Raw genomic sequence first — 23,016 nt, 5'->3', positions numbered from 1 at the left:
AGCGTAACTTTTAACAACATTTTTCAAACCTGCCAAATTGCATTGCCTATTTAGCCAATTCTGTGTGCATAATATTAATTTACTGCGCCACAAAGGTAGTGTGTCTTAACTGTTACTAGGGGAAAGCGTAATATATTTGATTTCCCTTTATGAGTCTCACATTGCTTATAATTCAGGAGGGCTACCACATTTTCTGGGCAGGCTATCAAATAGGATGTTGTAATGATTTGCTTGACTAGTCAAGTAGATGAAAAAAATATCAGTTCTGTCTGTAGCTGTTCTATTTTTGAATTTCAAATTTGCACAGTTTGAAACCATTTATGCCTCTGTGGTTCTCTTTAAAATATAAAAGAATCTTTTATATTTCACACAAAATCAGTTAAGGTAGTGGTTAGAACAGCATGAATTTCAGAGAACAAAAGAGAAGTCTTAGATTTAATTTGAAAATGCCAAGGAAGGAGGCTATAGTATAAGGCAAATGTGTTTGGCGTGATAAAAGGAAAACAGGTTTTACTTGTAACTGACATCTTGGGGATGCTTGAGTGCCTCGATTCTTTGTCTGCACTGTCCTTTTGCAGTTCATGGAGATGCTGAGATGATCTGCTTCATAAAATGTTCTTAGCAAAATTATCTTTGGAATAACCCATTCTACCTAGAGGATGAGCAAGGACTCAGAACCTATCAGTAGACTTACTTCCTGTTTTTAACATTATCGTGGATTCCTGGAATGACTGAGTGAGCTTTCCTTCAGTACACTAAATTCTTAAAACATCATTTTCTACATGCCACTGACAAGGAATCCCATCACTGCAGCAGGTTTATTGTTTTGTATAATCCAGTTTCTTCTTTCAACAAATGTGTATTGAGGAACTAGTAGGTGTCGGGCATGTTCTGGGTACTTAGTGCATAGCAAGATCTGTGCCCTGGCGAAGCTTATATCCTACTGGGAGACACAATCAGGAAACAATAAATAAGTAGGTAATGTAGTGTGTTAGAAGTTGATAAGTACTATGGGAAAAGGAAAAAGCAGAGCAACATGAGGAGGTTTATCTGCTGGCGTAAGGAGGGGAGGCCTCTGTGTTAAAGTGGTCAGGGTTACTCACTAACACGTGCGGGAAGTTGGCCAAGTAGATCTAGGGGAGAGCGTTCCAGGTGGAGGGACTGAAAGCTGAAGTAGTGCTGGCAAGTTTGGGAAACAGCAAAGAGGCAGTATGGCCAGAAGAATGAATGAGAGGGAAAGTAGTAAGAGAGTTGCTGAGAGAAGTAATGCAGGCCTGGATTACCTGTGGCTTTTCTCGGAGTGAAATGGAGAGCCATTGCTGACCAGAGGAATGATACGAAACGGTGAATATTTTAAAAGGTTCACTCAGGATGCTGGAAGAGGTGGAAGGTGGATGGAGAGAGACACATCAGTGAGGTGCTGGCAGCTGAGAAATGATGATCATGATTTGGACCAGAGGAGGCAGTAGAAGAAGTGAGAGATGGTAGAAGTCTGGATGTGTTTTGAAGTAGAGCCAGTGGGATTTCCTGATAGGTTGGAAGAGGGTTTTGAGAGAAAGAGGAGTCCAGTGTGATTCTAAGGTTGAACAGGTTGGTTTTTGTTTTGTTTTTTGAATGGGCGGGAGGGTCAGGAGTCCACTTTTAGACCTGTGAATTTTGAGATGGCTTGTTACATATTCAACCAGAGATGTCAAATAGCAATCAGATATTTAAGTCTAGACTTTGAAAGAGAAGTCTGGACTGGGAATGTAACTAGGCAAGTTGTTAGCATATAGATGGTAATTAAAACGATGGGGTGGATTGAGGTCACAGAGAGAGAGAATGTAGAGAACTTCTTGAGTGAATTGCATGTATTTGACATTGTTTACTCAGTGGGCCTATAAAGTTAAATTCTCCCTCTTCTCAAAGAACTCATGGTTTGTATTTGACTGCATGTTTTCACAAGTCCAAGAGATGCCATTCCCATAGACTATAATGTCTGGAGATGAATACTGCAATGGCCAGCGGGGGCGGGAGGAGCCGTGGGGAGACACAAACAGTTACATATTTCTGTTTATTACTAGCTATAGTATAGTATGATAAATGTTATTCTTGATATATGTAATGGAATTGTCATGTAATGTAATATAATTGGTAATGTAAAATGTAATATATGATTGGTATATGTAATGGAATTGTAGAGAAAGGAACAGCGAATTGACTTAGTGATAAGAAGGCAGAGTAAATTTAGAATACTCTGTTCTCAAATAATGTATCTTAGAACGGATGATGTATAATGACATTGCCCATAGTTAAAATCAAAATTAAGACCTTAACTGAAGGATCACTTGACATTGTCCTCTAACAATCTATGTTCAAGTCTACTTTGGGGCACCCAGTTTGTCTTCCACATTCCCCCATGCAATTTCTGAAAAGCTCACTGAAGTCCACTGCAACACTGTTCATGGGGGAAGGCAGAGGTGGCTGGGAAGGGAGGCACGGGAATGACGACAGCATTCCAGGCTTCTATGGGTAGGGCTCCATTAAGAGTTAGCAGGGGTGGAGTATGTCCCAGAGTCAGTCAGTCCACCACCATGGTAGTGCACTCTCCATTGCCTCCTTTCTGTGGCCCAGGTTGTAAAGGGATGGGTAAGAAATGGGTCTTCTGCTTTATGTTGTAAGCATTTTAAGTCTCCAAAATGAAAAGAACCATCCCATCCTTTCTGGGAAGTGATGCCTTTAATGTGACTTCCTAGTCCCAGCTCTAAGGAAAAAGGATATCATTGAGTTGTGAGATATCTACCAGGCTCACTGGCAAAGTAGGTGAAAATTGTGGAAACTGCCTCCTGGTGAGATGCATATATATGTATTTGTGTATGTATATATGTATACATACAAATTAAAAAAAATTTTATGTGGTCTTGACCTCAAAGAAATCAGCCTTGTTGGTCTAGGACAAGTAGTTTTAAATATAAAAGCACACCCAGACCAAAGATGAATTAAAATTTTACTTGAAATTTTTTAATATGTCTTTATTGCCATTCTTTTATGAGAACCATGACATAGTTCCTTAAAGACTGTTGACAATTAGGATAAAAGGAAACAGTTATGCAAGACTAGAATTGATGCAGAATATAAATAGTAACATTTCACTCTGTAAATACCAACTCTAAATCCCTGGGCCTGAAACACAGTTTTGTGCTTATTGCTATTCTCTGCTCGTGGCTTCCCATGCCATAGAAGGCCGTTCTCAAAGTGTCACTTCCGTGCCCACCTTTGAAATCTTTCAGCCTTTCAGGCACCCTTGAACCCTATGCCCCCAGCACCCAGCACAAAACCCTGTGTGCACACAGCTCTCAAGAATCATTTGTCAGTCTGTTCAGTGCTGCTTGGTTGGGTGCTTTCTTACATTTGCATAGCAACTGAATATCTAGATCTGTGATTAACAATATTGCGGTTCTGTATTTAAGTACTTCCAGTGCTTTATTTCATATAATTTTACCAATATTTCTCTGTCCTCACTTGCTTATTTGTATAATGCTCAAACTAATGAAATAAATGCAGAATAAATAGTTGCCAGTTCAGTTTATCTTGAGAATTAGCTGACCTAATGGCATGTCCAGTAACCTTAATCAGCATTAATTTATTTTTTCAACAAATTTTTATTGAGCTTACTGAGTGCCAGCCATTGTGCAAAGTGGTGGGGATGCAAAGGCAAATAATGCAGGTGCACTCTCTGTCCTCTTGGAGCTTTTAGACAAGAAAACAGACAGTTGCAGTGCCATGTAATAACACGAGTCCAGGGTACTGTGGGAGCCCACATCAGTTAGAACTAGGTTCAGATACAAGTGGCAGAAAACCCAAATAGCAGTAGTTTAAAGGAAATAGAAATTTTTCTCCAACGTGAATGTCTGGAGGTAGACATACCAGAACTCCATGATGTCAGGAACTGCTCCTGTTCTTGTTGCTGTGCTGTGTGTGGCCTCCATGCCCAAAGTCACCTCACTGTCCAAGATGGCTGCTCCAACGCTAGGTCCACATTCCTGCAGCAGAAAGGAGGGGAGCAGACTCCCTATCTTTAAAAGACTTCCCAGAATCACTTTTACTTACATCTGTTTGGCCAGAACTTGGTCACACGGTAATGCCTAGCGGCAAGAGAGTCTGGGAAATGCAATATTTATTTTGGGCAGCCAGGAAGAAGAGAGGACAAATATTAGGGGACAATTAACGATCCCTGCCCCAGGATTTCTGGGAAAATGGTTGCCCAAATTGAGATCTGAAAGTCAGTAGGATGCTCAGAAGAAGTGTATGTGTGTGTGTGTCCTCACAGGAGGACAATACTCCAGAGAAAAGGAAAAGCCCAGGGAACTGAACACTGAGAAGAAACTGTCGTTTCACCAATCATGATTAATCATTGCATGATTGTGTTTGTACTCTCCTTAGGAAAAGAGGTGTGGCTCAGCTCGTATCAGAGGACAGGGATGGGGTTGATGTTCAGTCCACTTTTATGGTTAAACAAGCCAAGAGGCCTTCTCAGAAAAGAGGGAAGCTGGGAGAAGGTTTGCAACAGAGTGGTGTTAGTCCTTTCCCAGCAATATTGGCTCAGGTGAAGGCATGTACTTGAGCCACTTCACAGAAGGGAGCATACAGGGGATATCTCAAGATATAGTTTCAGAGGCTAGCCCATGCCTTTCTGTACCCATGGTAGTATCACATTAGCAGCTTTGTTTGAATCTTACAGAAATGGTCATGCTCACTGAAGGGGTATGAATCTAGGAACAATGAAAACGTTTACAATGTGATAAATACACAGTTTCAATCTGCTTTGGGCTTTCTTAATTTTCATAAGGTCCAGCCTTATAAAATTAGTCTTTTGTGTAATTTAAATAAATCTAATAGCAAATCTTGCTTGCTTGTTATAGTGATAAACTATAGCCTCAAATGAAAATAACAAATGGAACATTTTGAACTTCCTCATACGTAGCATGTTTTTTGGGAAAATGTACTTTTTAATATCTTTTTCTGATTATTTTCATACCGTATTTGGTTAAATTTTAATTCTGCTTTTAGCCACAAAATGAATGGAAGATACAAATAGTCTAACCCATTTAAAAATAAGGATATCTAGAAGATATTTTACCTCTAAAGTGTCCATTGTTCTGGTTTTAAGATCAAACACCAAATTTAAATTTAAAAACAGCCAGAAAGAGTTTATTAGAAAAACACTAGTTAAATCTATAATTATTTAGGATCTCATGAATATATTTTCGTATTCCTTTTCAAGTACTGTAAAGTTATAAGTTTTTTTTTAGGAAAGTGGTCCGATGGTTGATGGTTGGCAATACAATTTTTGTATTGTGCATACGCGAGACTAAACCACTTTATTTTCTGTCCATTTGTGGCTGGTGAGTTTAATAAATGCCAACTTGGTGAGAGCAAAGCTGCTGGGTCTTGTTTGTCTTGAGATTAATGTGTCTTGAGTTGGCAGTTAGGATGAATTATTAAACGGACCTTGAAATTTCAAAGTCATCTTCTTTCTTCTGTTAGACTTTCCATTTTATGAGAAAAGAGAAATTATTAAAATCTGTACCCTCTAACCCATTATTTAGCTTGTGACTTCATTCTAGGTAATAGAATTCCCCAAAAGTACACAGTACAATTCAGTTTCTTGACGTCACTTCTAGGCCTATGGCGACACCATTCATCTGATTCTACTTTTATGGTTATCTCCATAAGTAATCGTCAGAGTCTCCCAGTCCTCACCATCCAGTAGAGGTCAATGAGCAGCCGTTCCCCCCTTGAGTGAATCCTGATTGAACTCTGAATTCTGATTTAAAATCAAACATCTCTGTATCATTTCCAGCATATCTATTCTCTCTGGTTATGACATATTTTCTTGCTAACCTGAAGTCTACAAAATTGCTTGTTTTGATTAAAAACAACAATGAATGAATGATCAAGGGATTCTAGACCAAACACATTACATTTGGGTGTTTACGTCATGTTTCCTATTGGCCAAGTCACAATTTGGCGGGTGGTTTCATAGATGGGCATTGACTCCTTCAGACTTAGAGGTGCTTAGGATCCCTGGACATCTGTGCTGGGATGACAGACGGTGCTTTTACTGCTAATCAAAGGGGAGAAGGTTGGAGCATCAGTGCTCAGGTGTTTGCGCATGAATAAATGTGATTGGGAGCAGTGGGACAACGAATGGACAGATGATTAGATTCTTGGGAGAACACGCTATCAAGGTTAATATCCCCCCTCTGCTTAAAATTTCTCAAAATGTCTTCAGTGAACGTGGAATACATTAGTAATAAGAAAAAACAACCCAGGAGCTATTTTAAAAAATAGCCTTCACTGGTTCTTCATGGCCTGTGGGATGAAGTACCAGTGCCTGAGCATGAACTTGATCTTGACCTATTCACTTCCAGCCTCATCTCTTGTTGCCATGTCCTGCCTTCCACCCTTGGCTACAGCAATGCTCAGCTGCTCCTTTCCTCTTTCCTTCTTTTTCTGTGCAGCGTCCTTCCTCCATGCCTTATGCTCATGCTGTCCTCTTTCTGCCTCAAATCCCTTTCCCACCCCTCATCCAACCCCAGGCTAGATCAAGAGCCTCTCTCTGCTGTGCTCCCATAAACTCTGAGCATTGCACCTCCTCCCATGCATTATTTGTTCTCATGTGTCTGTTCCCCTCACTAGACTCTATCCTCAATGCTGAACAAATAAAAGACAACCAATGTTAAGTCCACTGAATAAAATGAATGTTTCAGTGCATGCTAGAGGTTAGAAAATAATTTTAAGTAACCAGAAAACTGTAATGATCTGACTAGTATCTACTTACTACCAGAAATACCCATTAACACAAAGGAAACTAGAACAATTTTGCAAATAGGCAAATAGGTAGAAATAAATGTGAACAGAGTCTCCATGTTCTGCTGTCAGTTTTAATAGCTGTTGGGATGGTTGGTTCTTTTAGTAAACTTTTTAGGAGATATACAACTAGTGCTGTTTGGGCTTTAATATTTTGCTTCTTTTCCAATGCAAGTCAGTGGGAGAACCTTTTGTACTTGCTTTGGTAAACTGATTCTCAGTGTCTTGCTCCTTCGTGCTCATGAGATGCACAGAAATGCACTTAATAGACACCTGCTGCAGTGCTGGGTAAGAATGTTATTTTATATGTCTGAGTTTCCAGAATAAATCTTATTTATAGGTTTAGCGCTTTATCTTCTTCTAGCTAATATTATAAAGCTTAAATTAGAATAAGTAAAGAAAATATATATCAGAATCAGCTTCAAGAACAAAGAAACAAATATCGAATATTAAACTTCAAAGATACTATTACCTTTCCCTTTACAGATAAGGAACTGGTGCCCCCAGGGGTCAATTCTCATTCCCTGAGGGCACCAGGACAAGAACTCTGGTCACCTGATTGTTACTTCAAAGGGAATGTGAATTTTCAAGCCAGAGGAAGTGTATTGAGAGCTGACTGGTTGTGAGGAAGAAATCCCCCAGGTATTCTGGACCAACAGGTCTTGTTCACAAAGGTCAACAGCGGCCCAGAGCTTGGCCTTCCCACCCAGCGTCAGTTGCCTCTGCTCTCCTGTGCCTCTCTCCTCGTCAGTAGGCGCTGAGACTCCGGCTGGGTCCTTGACTTGGCTACCAACCCTTGAAGAGCATTCCTGATGGAAGCCTTTGGCACGGGCATTCAAATTGGGTCCTGTTGTTTCAGCCAGTAAGACAGTTTTCTTGGGTCAATACAGGGACTCTGTAAACTTTGGGAGGCTTCTGCAGGCAGCACTTTCTAAAGCTTTTGTGGAAGCAAAGCAGACCTTCAGGTAGGTGCAGGCCCTTGACCTTCCTGGACCTGATCGGCACAGGGAGGAAAAGACATTTATGTTTATTAGCGCGGTTGGGGCAGATGCACTAAATCACAGCAAAGCTCACCTGGAGTTAGTCCGCAGGCGGAAAGAGGGGTAGGTGCTCTGCCCTTAAGAAGCTACCCTCAGGGCTGGCCTGGTGGCACAGCGGTTAAGTGCGCACGTTCCGCTTCGGCAGCCCGGGGTTCACCGGTTCAGATCCCAGATGCAGACATGGCACCGCTTGGCAAGCCATGCTGTGGTAGGCGTCCCACATATAAGGCGGAGGAAGGTGGGCATCGATGTTAGCTCAGGGCCAGTCTTCCTCAGCAAACAAAAAGAGGAGGATTGGCAGCAGATGTTAGCTCAGGGCTAATCTTCCTCAAAAAAGAAAAAAAAAGAAGCAGCAGCAGCTACCCTTGAATACTGTTGTGGGGCAGCTTTTGGGCAAACCAGATAACACTCTGAACCTCAGTTTGCTTCTCTTCAAGTGAAGCTGATGGTAACACTTCCCTTGCCCAGGAGTTGTGCGTGCCGGGGATCATGTATGCTACAGCCATCACTGTGTGGGTGCTGTGGGTGAGGTAGCTGTTCAGATTATTACTGTTACAATACTACAACTACTTCTATAATTATTTTTGTTACTGCTAGTACCTAAAAAACTTTGCTGCTACTATTGCTGCATGCCAGTAGTTTGTCACTGGGCAGTCCTCTCTGGAAGGAGGGAGGCAGGAGGGCTCTGCAATTGATTTTCGAGAAGCTGTAGAAATTTTTATTCACTGTGCAGTGGTTAAGATCGTGGCCTTTGTGGGATTAAGACTACTTACTTCCTGGCTGTGAGATCTTAGACAAGTCATTTAACTTTGTGGGCTTTAGTTATCTCATCTATAAAACGGGGGGGTCATAACACCACCTATCACAAAGAGCTCCTGTGGGGATTAAATGAGATAATCTAAGCACTGCTTAGGACGATGCCCAGCATACAATAAACACTTAATACGTGTTCTCTATTAAGCTATGAATGTATTAATGTGTGTTGCATCCTCATAACTACCTGGTGAGATAAGAGGCATCCTTATCTCTATTTCATGAACACTGAAACTGAGGCTCATGGTCTGCCATGTTAGTGAGTGATGATAGGGGGGAGGGAGCTTTCTCTTCTCACCTTTCCTCCCTTCCTTCTACATCTATTTATTTATTTATTGGACTAGATTGGAGAATAATGCCTACCTAGTTGATTGGGATTTAGGACACCTGATTCCTTTTTCAATTTCTTCCCCCCACAGCCCCACCTCCCTGGGCCAGAGCACTTACAAGAAAGTACTCACTCACATATCTTGCTGCCATTGAAATGACATCGTATTTTTCTTTTGTTTTTTGCTACTAGCCTCTAGCTGTCATGTCCAAAGTCCCAAGTTTTTTATCTGAATCTTCAGACTTGAGAAATCAACAAGGTCAAGGAAATAAGAGCCAGCGTTTACATAAGTGTTTATTGGACTTTTCTTTATCATCTTTCAGGTCTTGTAGAAATCTGCCTGATGCACCCCCTCGATGTGGTGAAAACCAGGTAAGGTTCTGCATGAACAAGTTTTATTGACTTTGGCTGATATCCAAATTAAGATCTGTCAGAACACTAAATGCTAGAACTTGTCCTAGGCTGGTAGCTTCTCCCAATAATGGCATTTATATTTACTTCGTAAAGAAAATACTATTTGACAGATAAAATGTGAACAGTGAAAAGCATTTCTGGATAGAGGTCACCTGAAGGTACATAATATTTTACTGCGTTCACATGACAGCCATAAGATATGATGTGTGGCTAAACTGGTAAGTGAGGTAAATTTATCAAAATGATGTAAAAACTGAACTTTATCCAGTGAATCATGACAGCAGACTTTCATTCCTCATTGCATATAACAGATTGCTATTTAAGAGTCAGCATTTTGGTGTGAGACTCCAAAATTTCAGGTAAACTTCTTAAATGGTGCTTAAGGAATTTTTTCCTACAACTGTTTTGCCAATGCAAAATGCCATATTCGCTCTTAAAGGGAGATACAAATCAGGGCAATGTGTTAAATTTATTTCCCAAGTGAAAAAAAATCTTGCGGTTTTATTATGATCTGCAGCCTTTTTAAAAGTTAAACTTGTGACTGAATTAATGGACTCTCCATTTTTTTCAAATTAGAAGCTCTTAGAGTGTAGTGAAAGTTTTCATTTCTCTGTGTTGTGTAAAACCTGAGAACACCATACCTAGGTTGGAGCGTATTAGCAGACGGTGCCCTGCAACAACGTGGCCAAACAAACCCTCCATGCCGTGGTTAGGAAATACTTGGTGAGCCAGGCTGGTCACTGAGTGGATATGCTGCTTCATTTACCTAAAAGGGCTGCAGAATCTTAGGCTGGTTGCTGAAAGAAAGGGAAGGTGACCATGATATGCAAATAATATTACATTTCTAATAGAGGTAGAGAAGATGAGAATTTGGCCTCTGTCTTAGCTCAGGCTGCCATAACAAAATACCATAGACTGGGTGGTTCGTGCAACAGACACTTATTTCTCACAAGATCAAGGTACCAGTCAGTTCTGTCCTCAGTGAGGGCCCTCTTCCTTACTTGTAGACAGTCACTTTCTTGCTGTATCCTCACTGACAGAGACAGGAAGCTCTGCTATCTCTTCCTCTTCTTATAAGGGTACTAATGACATCCTGGGGCCTCCATCCTCATGACCTCATCTAAACCTAATCACCTCCCATAGGCCCCACCTCCAAATGCCGTCACATTGGAGGTTAGGGCTTCAATATATGAATTAGAGGGGACACGGAACATTCAGTCCATAAAAGCCTCAAGTCTCCAAACTCAAACAGAGAAAGAAGAAAACCACAAATTATATCAAATATAAGATTTGTCCACTCCCTGGACCATCTTTTTGTAGGGTTCACAAACAGAAGGCAAAACTCGCTGACATTTCCATCTTAGACTCCGTTAACCTTCTTTGAAAAGCCAGACTATTGTTGCCAGCCTCACTGAGGAATAAGTTATCATTTTCACTTAAGGGTAACTTCCTAAATCAGTGAAGTGTTCAAATGAGCATAAAGGAGAAGTAAGAATGATTTAAACAAGAAGTGATATTGAAATTATGGTTACTTATTCATTCCCTCCATCCTTCCTTCATCCATCTAGCAAACATGTATTGAGCGCTTAGTGTGTGTAGGTTCCAGACTAGCTCTACCCTCAAAGAGCTCACAATCTGATAAGTTAATGGGAATCTCATCACAATGAATTTCAAACACTATCATTTCATGCTACTGGATTTGAATAAAATATTTCTTGAAATGTATGTGCCAAGTAACTGGGGATTTATATCTTCTTTGTTATGCAGATATTTTCATGAAAATGGCATTCATTGGTTGGCATTAGTCACGTGCCCTTGCCTAACTTTAAGGGGGAGGGAAAATACAATCCTTCCAGGTGCACTGAAGGAGACGGGAACTGGATACTGGGTGGCATTTGACTGACATAAAAATAAAAAGTATACTGAATAAAGACCCAGAATCATAAGGTAAACTGAAAGCCCAGTGCATGTGCCACTGACTTTGCAACAGAAGGAGGATATGCAAGATTGGTAGCATTTATCACTGGGCACTAACAACAGGTGATAGGGAGCGGACAGGACGGACTAAATTCTATTGCATGGGAGATGGTTTCTAAATGAGATAAACTGTAAACTGTAAGGATACTACATGTAACCATGTAGACTTTCCTTAATGATGTCCAAGGGCGCTGGATTCGAAGCCGTCTCAGGCTTTGTCAAAGTGGGGCATGGGACACAGCAGGCCAAACCGCGCTTGTTTCATAGATTTTTTGTGGGCTGTTTTTGCCTCTCCTTGGACATTATCACTCGAAGCATGGTACACTGAATTAATCTGAGTGTGGAAATGGCTCATTTTCCACAATATCTCATGTGCTAAAGTGTGGCAATGTAAATGTGTTTATTTCTTGAAGTCTGCTCTTTTCTTCTTGGGTTTTATTTGTGCCTAATCCTTTTCTATATTGAATAAAAGATAACAGATTTTAAAAATATATTTCCAAATTCTTCCTGCACGGGAATTTTTTTATTATTTTTTTCATTCTGTAAATGATTGATTCTGTTACCCCAGGCTGGAGGGACAAAAGGAAGGGGTGGCGTTACCAGGGCCCAGGGGCCAGGGTTACCTGGTGGAAGCAGGAGCCCAAGGAGATCTGTCTAGTGGCAGCTGGAGTCCCAGAGGAGCCCAGCCACAGCCAGATGCACTGCCTGAGGCAGACAGCGAGGGGGAGAAATCCTCTGGTTTCTCCCTTCTCCCGAGTCTTCAGTCTCACCCCAGTGCTCCTGTTTGCTGAACCCATGGAAGCATGGGAAGCCCAGCCTTGCAGAGGGCAGTCCCTTTGCATAATAGAGCAGATCCGAACAAAGGAAGAGCGAGAAACAGCTCTGAAGACAAACAGAACCAGGACTGACACACCATCATTTTAGATTTGGAGAAAGAACTGACATAAACCTGCATTATCTTTTTTTTTTTTAATTGAGATATAATTGACATACAACATTTTATTAGTTTCAGGGATACAACACAATGATTTGATATTTGTATGTATTGCAAAATGATCACCACAATAAGTCTAGTTAACATCCATCACCACACAGAGTTACAAATTTCTTTCTAGTGATGAGAACTTTTAAGATCTACTCTCTTAGCATCTTTCAAATATACAATACGGTATTATTAACTGTAGTCAGCATGCCATGACTTACATATCCCCAGGACTCATTTATTTTATAACTGCAAGTTTGTGCCTTTTGACTCCTTTCGCCTGCTTTACCCACCCCCACTCCCAGGCCCTGGCAATCGCCGGTCTGTTCTTTGTATCCATGAATTTGGTTGTTTTGTTTGTTTGTTTGTTTTAGATCTCATATATAAGTGTGATCACAGGGTATTTGTCTTTCTCTGTCTGACTTCTTTCACTCAGCATAATGCCCTCAAGGTCCATCCACGTTGTCACAAATGGCAAGATTTCCTTCTTTTTTATGGCTGAATAATATTCTGTTTTATATATACCACATTTCCTTTATCCATTCATCCATCAATGGACACTTAGGTTGCAAGCATACATTTTCAATTCAGAATGTTTAACAGGAACTCACTTGGCTTTTAAAAAGGTGAGTAGAAGTTATTACAGGTAAACCTTTTATGGAGAGATTATAGGCACTGGGGCACTTGGCATTATATAGGAAATAGCTTATCCTGTTCCACGTAAGTGTAGCTCCAGGGATAGACCTAATGTAAGCATAGGCTGGCCACGTGACGACTGCCTTGTTCTGTGTCCCCACCTGATTTTAGCAGAGGCCATTTGGCTAAGATGCTGTATACATTGCAGTTAGGTACGATCAAGGTCTCCTTTGAGATTCTCTCCAGAGACGTGCAGCTACACTGTTTTATAGTTCTGTTTATATACAAAGGACTTTGTGTACAGTTATGGGTGGACCCTGTGTTTGAGAACCCATAGCTACAAATAACAAAAGACCCTATTCACTTGTATATCTAGGAAGACTACAGGTAGTTTCTGGCTTTGTATTCTCCAGGGATTCAAATAAAATCATGAGTACTATCTCCTCTCTCTCTCATATTATTTCTCATTCTCTCAGATTCTCTCTCTGTCTCTCTCTTTGTTTCTCTTCCTCTCTCTCTCCTTCTCTTCGGCTTTTCTCCCCCCTATATAGGCTTCCTTTTGGGGTGGCTTCTCACTTGGTACCAGATGGCCCCAGCTGCTTCAAGCTTACGTGGTCCCTGGTGTTTGTACTCTCTCTGAGACAGGCTAGCCTCCTAGTTAAGAACTCTGACCCTAGAGTTAGGCTGCCTGGGTTCAAATCCTGCTTCTTTGCTTATTATCTGTGTAACCTCAGGTAAGTTACTGAACTTCTCTGTGCCTCAGTTTCTTCATCTTTAAATGGGAACAATATTGGTATTTACATTACTGTGAGAAATAAATGACTGTGTGTCCATATATGTATATATAATATATATGAGCACCAGCTGAATACTGTGTCAGCAAAGGAGAGGGACCTACGAAGATAAATGGAGTTTATGAGGTAGTCAGGGAAACGAGAGGGAGAACACGAAGTGTGGGAGAGAGGAAGTGTTTAACATGGAGTCAGGTGGTTTCAAGTTTCCAAGTGGGAAGACTTGTGTTATGTGAGCCCTGCGTTTAAATCCTTTCTCAGAAGGGCGTTTGCAAGTCGAGAGTCCTTCTGGGTCTGAGGGCAGGAGAGCGTCAGTTTAGTCTGTGTTCCTGTTGACTTCATTCCACACATCACTTTAGGGCTGTGTGCTGACATCCTCAGGGAACCCCCATGGCTAGCACAGTGCCCGGCCTCCAAGGAGGTGCCCGGTGAATGCTGCTGAACAATCGAGTATTTGGTAACAATCAGAAATAGTAGCCCTATGAGTTCTGTGGCCAAACTGGAACGTCTAGAAAATGAATAATACACAGCTGTGTTGTCTTCATTAAAAAGAGTAAGGTTTCAGGAAAGAGATGGGAAGAATCTGTTGAAATAAAAATGGAGAATTTACTTGATGGGATGGTGGGCAAAGACAGCTCAAGCTTGGGGAGGGTTTTCAGAGACCAGACTGAGGAAGAGTGAGGTGAGAGGGTATCCAGTAGATGTGCCAGGATGAAAAGGGGGTGGACTGAACCGCCACGTGGGATTGAAGGTGCCAAGGGAGCCTGTGTGGCAGGCTTTGAGATGCAAAGCAAGATGGACTTCATCTGGGACAGTGCTGGCAAATCGAAGTAAAATACAGGACATGGGGGGCTGGCCCTGTGGCCAAATGGTTAAGTTCGCACGCTCCCCTTCGGCGGCCAGGGTTTTGCCAGTTTGAATCCTGGGCGCAGACGTGGCACCACTCATCAAGCCACGCTGAGGCAGCATCCCACATGCCACAACTAGAAGGACCCACAACTAAAAATACACAACTATGTACCCAGGGGCCTTTGGGAGAAAAAGGAAAATTAAATCTTTAAAAAAAAAAAATACAAGACATGTATGTAATTTTAAGTTTTCTAAGAGCCAGATTTTAAAATGTAACAAGAGGCATGTAAAATTAATTTTAACAGTATATCTTATTTAACCTCATACCTCCAAAACATTGTCATTGCAACATGTTAATCAATACAAAAATTATTAACGAGATATTTTACATTCTTTTTTTAATACTCAGTCCTTGAAATCTGGTGCATATTTTGCACTTAGAGCACATTTCAGTACTGACAAGTCGGTCACTTTTCAAATACTCAGTAGCCACATGTGGCCAGTGGTTTCCATGTGAGACAGCACAGGCCTGGAGGGAAATGGAAAAGAGAGGTTCCAGTGGTTCCTTAGTAAGAAGAATACTCTTGCTGGCAGTGGGTTGGCAGTTGCAGATAAGCAGGGCCCTAGTGGGAGGGAATTTTACGACATCTGCATTTGGAGGTTGGTAGCTGTGTAGAGAAAGTGGCATCCAAAGGCCCAAAGATTTATTGAAGTCACAGTCCAAGGGGGTTGTCCTTACGTCCCTTTCACACTTTTATTCCCAGGCAGGGAAGTGGCTCATTGTTCTTCAGGAAGAGGTAATTACTGAGGTGTTCGTTCTGTTTCATCCTCAGTCATTTTTCATCATTTTTGTTTTGTTTCATGTTTGAATGGGGCATAAATCAGATGCAAACTAAGTAAATTACTGATCCTGCAAGGACTGATCTTTTAAAAGCGCATCCTGTCAAAGAGCTGCCAGGCATGTTTTCTGGTGGGTGCTGGGGAAGGCGAGAAGGAGAGAGGTGTTCTCCCGTCCTCTGGTGGACACAGAGGCCGCTGGGGAGTGGACAGGCCAGTACATACTGTGGCTTTTAGCATTCCTCCCATCAGGACTTAACTTGCACTGAAAAGTCTCATCATACTTCTCTCGAATGTATTAATCACTGTGTGAATTCTAAAGGCTCATGTAGGTTGAAGACTTGGCAACCACGTGTTGTTATATATGTGCTTATGGGGCTTTTACTCAAGCCGTTCAGACTGATTTACAGTCTCCATCCGTCGCTTCCAAACCCCAGACCTGCCGAATCCAAAACTCTAGGGGTGGGGCCCACCAATATTTATGTTGAACACCCTCCTGGGTGAATCTTAAGCAGCGAGCCCAGACTGGTCACTGGGTCAGCCTTTGGGAACCACTGCTGAATACTCTATAGGCATTTCTGTAAAAAGTCTTCGTGGAAAGAATTCCTTTTGTGTGCGTGTGCGTGTGTCTGTGCACGTGTGTGTGTTAGACATCCCATTAACCGGTGATCCTCATTGGTTTCATTTACGTAAACTGCTTTGTTAGCAATGAATGAAAGCGGAGGGCAGCGGTTTCCTTGCAGAGCTCCTTCTGTGGTGTGTGAGACTGACATGGGAATCTATTACCTACGGCCAGAAAAAACACATTTTGTCCCACTGAGTGAGGTTACAGGGGCAAAAATCAGAGCCAGGAGATGAGAGAAGAGTGAGCATTGGTTTTTACGGAGGGAAGGTAAATGGCTCTGTTGGGTAAAAATGATTTAGAGGCATAAGCCCACCACAAACTTTATTAAAAAGGGAAATCTGAGGACGGGCTACGGTGAGAGGCTGCTTTGTGGGGAGCCCAGCAGAGAGCAAGGAGCCGAGGGCTGGGGAGCATCCACAGCCTCCCTTCGCGGGGGGAGAGTCGGAACAGCCATGAAGTTGAAAACGAACACTTAATTTAGAAGTTGGAGAGGGGACATTGAGCAGGCATTCGGGCCAACAGAGCAGCAGGGTAGAAACAAGGAACAAAGAATGTTTTTCCCCAACAGATCCTTTTTTTTTAAGAAAAAGAAAGGAATCTTTTTTAAATGGGGAGAAAACAGCGGGAAAGGTTAGGAGGGAGTATAGAGTGGAGGCTGTGGAGTCTATAGGATTAAAAAAAAATTACAGAGCCTCAGAGAGGGTTATCTCCATATGTTAATGATTTGTCGGTGGTACAAAACATTAAGATCATGTCAGGGTTAGACCATGGTTATGCCTGATTTCTCTCCGTGCATAGAAGTTCAGGGCTAGACCACTGTCATGGCTTATTTCTAACCATGGAGAAAATGTGTCTGAAGTAAAGCAAGCAACGAGTCGAACCGCATTTTTATAAACTATACTTTTATTGGGACTTCATCATGTAGCTAAATCAATCAACAGCAACATCTAATGGTATGAAATGGTTACAGGATCCCCGAATACTGTGAGTGGAACTTCGACTCTGCTTTTGAAGTTGCGTGCTCATATTAGGGTTTCCCTGGGACCTGTTTTATTTAACTGAAATGTTTTCGTGTAGTTACTGAGCCAAAGAAAGGAAGTGCGGGGTGGGGGGCGCCCTGCGATTCTGCTTTGATTATGTCATTCTTTTCCATGCAGTCATCATTAAAGATTTTATTTATTAACACAATCAAATAAAAACGGTGCACAAGATGGATAATGTATTTGGAAGGGGTAGAGGTGACAGCAGACTACGCTCTGCTTGGCACATCGTGGGGCTGCAGTGAATACGTGTTAAGTGAATAAACGTGTGCTTTAAACTACCATTCACTCCCACCTAAGTGCTTTGTTACATGTTAAGTTCATCATTGCCAGTGAGTACATGGCAGACTTTAAAAGGTCCTACATTTGCATAGTGATTTAATGAAAAAGATGAATATAAGCTAAGCATGCCTAAAACTAGGGGAAAGGATCCTATTCCATGCACTGTTAAGAATGCTGCGTGTCTACATTCTACGTAGGACTTTCAGAGTTTGGGGATGAGAGACCATGACCCCATGAAGAGATTTCATTACTATTACTTCCGGGATTTTTACCTTGACGATGTTCTGCCTCTCTTTGGGATAACAAGGGTTGTATTAGAACTAGGGAGAACTCAGAAGGGTCCACAGTAGAAAGTCTTGTGCCTCGCTCACTTCCAGTGGTCCTTCCCACCAAAGGTAAAGCCGGGCCCTGAGCTGGGTTGGCTACAATAGTTTCCTTACCCAGGCGGAGTGCTTCAGGCCTATCAGCCTTTACTGCTTTGGGCCTTTGTGGCCCTATAACAATGAGGAGGAGACGGAATGAGAGGACACCTAAACACCTGTTGCTCTGAGGCATTGGGGGAAAAATTGGTCCCGAAGATCTTGTGCAGAATAATCTTGCTACCCTACCATAGGCTAAAATTATTTTTCAGATTTATTAATAAGGAGAAAATCCTTTCTTTTAAAAAGATCCGCTCAGTTCCCCCCCACATAAAATAACCGAGTTCTATTATGCTAAATCAACTGTAACTCACTTTATAATCTCCAACTCTTGTTTCTAATTTTTTTTCCTTCTTTTTTTTGTAAATGGAATTCTTTTTTAAATCACTCCCTGGAGGAACATGCTATTTTTATGACTCACATTGTGAAACCTTTGTAAAGTGTTTAATCTCTCCTTAATTTGTGCTTTTGTCTAAATTTTTTAAATAAAGATAGGATGTTTATTTAAAGTGCAGTAGTTATTATTCCTCAACTAATTAAATGGGCTTAGAAGGTTCCCCCTTAGCTGACAACGTAAGGGGCGTGCTGTTTTGATCTCTCTCTCTCTATTCCTTCTGCTTACCTGCAAAGACTTCTCCTTCTGTGACAATCGTAGTCCAGAGGACGATCAGGAAAATCGCCCATGCATTCTTCATGCCTGTCAATGGGCTTCTCCAGACATCTTTTTTTTCTTTTTTAAGCTGAAAGGTAAATAATTCTTAAATGGCTTTCTTATCTTTGTCATGGGAAAGTGAATTGCTTCTAAAATCACCATCAACATGGAGACTATTTCCTCTGTTCCTCCCCTCACCCCCATCCCAGGCCCATCCAGGATTTCATCCCAATTGCTTTTCAGTTTTCAGCAACTTCGTGAAGCTACTTGTTTACCCAGTGCCCCTCACAGGTTCCCCAATAATGAGATATTTTGTCTTAGCCTTGGCTTAGATTCCAATTTGGGGTTATTAGAATTTAATATGACTATAAAATATAAGAATAAAATAAACCGATTTGGCATCATTTTGGATTAAAAACAAATGGTATATTTTTCTACACAAGCTTAGAACCCCAGGTCATGCCTGTGGGAGAGCTGCTCTGATTGAGCAGATAGTGAGAATCCAGCCTAATGAAATCTAAGTTGTTGCGAGTATAGCATGGCTGAAAACTATGGTTATCATGGCTACTCTAGAAGATTGTTTTTCTTTTTTGTGAAGCAAAAATAAAAATCATAAATTTCTTTAGACAAACATACATTCAAGGCTGATAAGGTAATATCATTAACTGTGAACCTTGACCAGAAATTGATAAAATTGTTTAACATTCCTGGAAAATCAATTACTTCTTGAACTATTCTTGTCAAGATGGCTAAAATAGCCTGTGTTGCCTTTGCTTTGCAGTCGGGGCACAGCTGAGATTTAGTTTTGACATGATGAAGAAGTTTGCGGGATGACAAATAGGGCTGTATATTCTCTGGATACAGTGCTACGTACTCTGGGCCAAGTTCCTACAGAATAAAATTTTCCCATTTGGGGGTTATTTAATAATATTTTCTCCAGTGAAACTTTTGTGAGTACCTAATAGGTTACATACTTCCCTTCTACAGCAAAAACAATCCAAAATTAAACTGAATATCCTCAATTTTGGGTCTTCAGAATCTATCTGGGATATGCATTTCTCTTTATTATGAAAAAGCACAACATATCATGGTAAACGTCTCACTATCCGATCTAATTCAATACTGCTAAATACTCAAAGAAAAAAGAGGCTTTAGAATTTAATTTGTCCCTGTACATGTACACGTAAGAAAAAGGTATTGATTTTTTTTAGGTATTCTAATGTGGGAACTGGTTAGAATTCTGACTCATTTCCATTCCGAAAGGAGAGGTGAGCAGAGATGATCCCTTTGTGGCCAGGCTTTCAGTGTCAAGGGAGAATGTGCTTAACACACATCGACTCAGAGAGGCAACAGATCATGCAGGAAAACGAAGACAGGAGACCAGCGTTCTAATTCAACGCTGTCTGCCCTCGCGGTGTGAGTCAACAGAGTTGCTCTGCGCCTTGATTCCTCACCTGGAAATTAAGGGCATACCCCTAGATGATCTTGGAGGCTTCCTTCAATTTGATGTTCTGTGTTTCCAAACCCATGTTTTCATTGCTTACATGGTCTTGGTGCATATCCAGCGGCGGGATTTCTCTATTCCTTGAACATGCTGCGCTCTCTCCTGGGGCAGGCCCCATGTGCTGGGCATCCCTGCTTCCTGGAGTAACTGGCTCCTTCTCAACCTTCATCCCTCAGCTCATTTGTCATCTCCTCTGAGACTCTCCCCTGGCCACCCATCAAAAGTGGGCTCCCGGGTTCCCCTCTTTCTCCTTACCCTATTTATTTTCGCTCTAGACTTCTGATCTCTTCAAGTTGATTCGTGTCCTCCTTAACTGTTTGTCCACCTCCACCAGAAGGTGGGCTTCTAAAAGCAAGGGCCTGCCCTTCCCTTGTTCACTGATGTATGTGTGCAATGTCTAGAAGAGGGTTGGCACAGAGCAGATGCTCAATAAATACTTAGTGAAGGCATGTAGTTTAAAAATTAACTCAACATGTGTGTTTTCAAGTTGTATACTTGGAAAAATCAAACACAAACAAAAACACTAAGTTACTGACTTTGCTCTGATCATGAGCCCGGCTTCACACAAGGGCAATTTATATACCTTTATGGAATTCACACATCTCTTTGGCTACAGAATCTAGCCATTTTATACGGCGTAAGTTATATTTTCTTCAGTGCCTCACTTGTGGTGTATAGTTTCATACCACAGAGAATTAGAGATGATGTTCATATATTCACTCTGTGTCAATGAATTTTCCAGAAACTCTGCACCAGCTGCTCCTTTACTAATCCTGACACAAAGAAATTGTCTTGTGGACCGGGGATAGTTGAGACTCTCTCAATCCTGTGCGTTCTCTTCTGCAAAAGTTCAAGCCTCTTTCTTCCAGTCCAATGCATCGATGACCCACCCGCCAGCCTAGGGCTCACTCCCCTGGGTGATGGGTGATGATGCGTGGACTGTGGGCCTGATGCTGGTGACAGGTGGGGCTTCATGAGGCCAGCCTGGACGCTCCTTAAGGGAATGTTTTCGGTGCACAGAATTTCTTATTTTTACTTAAACCACTCACGAGGCTGGTTGTTTTGTTTTGTTTTTCTAATGAATAGTGCCAGATGGAGTAGGCAGAGCCTGTCGCATTTCTCAAGGTAGCTCCTTTTGTTAGCTCTGTAATTGGCCTAACTCTTATTGAATCAAAAGGTGTAGAAATCTCTCTTTTAAATCACGATTTGTTGCGTCTTAAGCTTTTTCTTTTGCAAAGACAACCAGGATTGGTAGAGTAGTCACACCAAGCAGGACTCTCACTTTATTTCAAAACAAAAATAATGCATGACTTCCAAAAGTAATACTTTCTAGTCTCTTCTCCTGGAATGTGAGACAGAGAGAAAGAGGGAAGGGGAAAGAGAGAGATTTATTGAGAAAATGTTAACCACTGCTTCTGAAGCAATGATCTTGGAATAATTTTTGGATTTTTGCTGATGTTTGGTCCTAAAGAATTCCAAATTAGCATTTCTATTTCCTTGTTACATACTGAAAACTTAAGTAGGTTATGTATTTGGTTTCTTTTAATACTAAAACAGGGAAGCTTTTAGGTTTAAAAAGAAAAAAGAAAAAGAAGTAACCCTGAAATCTGTCCTCAGGTTGAAGAATTGGAAAAGAACAATTGTTTTACATTTTGATTTCCCAGAGTGTGAGAAAACTGTCCCTGTGCAGACGCTTGCCAAGTGCTGAGAGAACATTCAGGAGTGTTTTTTGGGTAGCACAAGGAGATAGTCAGGGTCTTGTGTGCGGGTGTTCCAGGTTTCAAACTGTAACAAGGGAATGGGAGAAAAGAGAGAAGCGTTCCCAAATCAAACATAACTCTCAGGAAATGAGCCAGAACACCTGTGAGAGGTCAGGGGTCAGAAAATACTAACTCAGCGTTCGATATTTTGATCACGTTACATAAAAGAAAATAGTCACAGAGAGTGGGCAGAAGAAAGTCTGGAATTTTGTGGAGAAGTTAGGAAGTAAGGATTCTGTCATTGTAAAACGCCTCTCTCCCATGACTCTGTGATGTTTCAGAAAATATTTTCAGGATTGACACTGAAACTGTCTGGTGGTCTCTTGTTGCTTCAGCATCAGATTGAGAAGTGATTTATCTCTTTCTCTTAACTCCCAGAGGTTCACTTCTGGGAACCTTCTGAGTCGGATTCTTTGGCCAGTGCTTACAAGACTCTGGGGTGGGGGTTGTCCAGCAGTCAGAGATGGAGAGACATCACAGCCCCGAATCCCTGGCCGTTCACGTCTATGGAGAGAGAAGCGGTTTGCAAACGTTACTTCATGGGACCTCCTAGGGAAAAAGGGTGTTTTTTTCCATCTCATTTCCCAGCTCTAAGTTCTCTGAAATTCGCTTGATTTTTGCCAGGTGTCAAATTATAACCCTCCTTGTCAACCACAAATGACTAATGATTAGCCTAATGACTATGCAAAGTTCGAAACACATTCACATTTTAACTTACTGGCTATGTTATGTTTTCATAAATTGTAGAAAAAAAAAATTTTCCTCAAAAAGCCAATAAAAACAAAGTTTTAGAGGCTTAATTGCAATGTTCACTTGCAGTTGTTGACCCCGTAGGTGCTCAAGGAGAAACAAAATGGGAGCTGCAGCCGGCCCATCTTTAGGCCTGTGGCCGCCCAGCCCAGCAAATGTGGCCGGTGTCCCTCCCGTGGGGAGAGTTAAGTGATGTCAGCACCGCCGGGGGGAGCCATATTTGACCCTTCAACTGCTTCAGATCCAAGCAGCTGTTCTCCTCTTTTCCCCATTCCCTGAAGGAAGCGGAAGGGCTGAAATAGCCAATACTCTTGTTCATCCCCCTAGATAAAGTAAATTTAAGACTTGACTTGAAGGATGACCACTTCGCTCACTGACCATTTACCGATAGGTCGTCGTTCTCAAAAAACCTCTGCAGAATTTTCTTTTCTTTACATCAAGGAGCAAGGTCTCAGCGAGCGTTCT

At 41.6% G+C, this 23,016-nt stretch overlaps 1 protein-coding gene across 5 annotated transcripts in view; it reads left to right on the top strand.

The window, feature by feature from the left end:
• The window catches only part of SLC25A21 (solute carrier family 25 member 21), a 439,143-nt gene that overhangs the window by 250,742 nt on the left and 165,385 nt on the right, over positions 1-23,016 (top strand). For all 5 annotated transcript variants that reach the window (XM_014853089.3, XM_070504264.1, XM_070504262.1 and 2 more), the window contains one exon: positions 9,357-9,405. In XM_014853089.3, coding sequence (XP_014708575.1) covers positions 9,357-9,405 — 49 coding nt within the window. The remainder of the gene's footprint in view (positions 1-9,356; positions 9,406-23,016) is intronic.

The sequence above is a fragment of the Equus asinus genome, chromosome 2 (genome assembly GCF_041296235.1).
Source record: "Equus asinus isolate D_3611 breed Donkey chromosome 2, EquAss-T2T_v2, whole genome shotgun sequence".
In the NCBI taxonomy this organism is placed as follows: domain Eukaryota; kingdom Metazoa; phylum Chordata; class Mammalia; order Perissodactyla; family Equidae; genus Equus; species Equus asinus.
The sequence above is the reverse complement of the archived record's forward strand: the minus strand, read 5'-3'. Positions and strand labels throughout refer to the sequence as shown.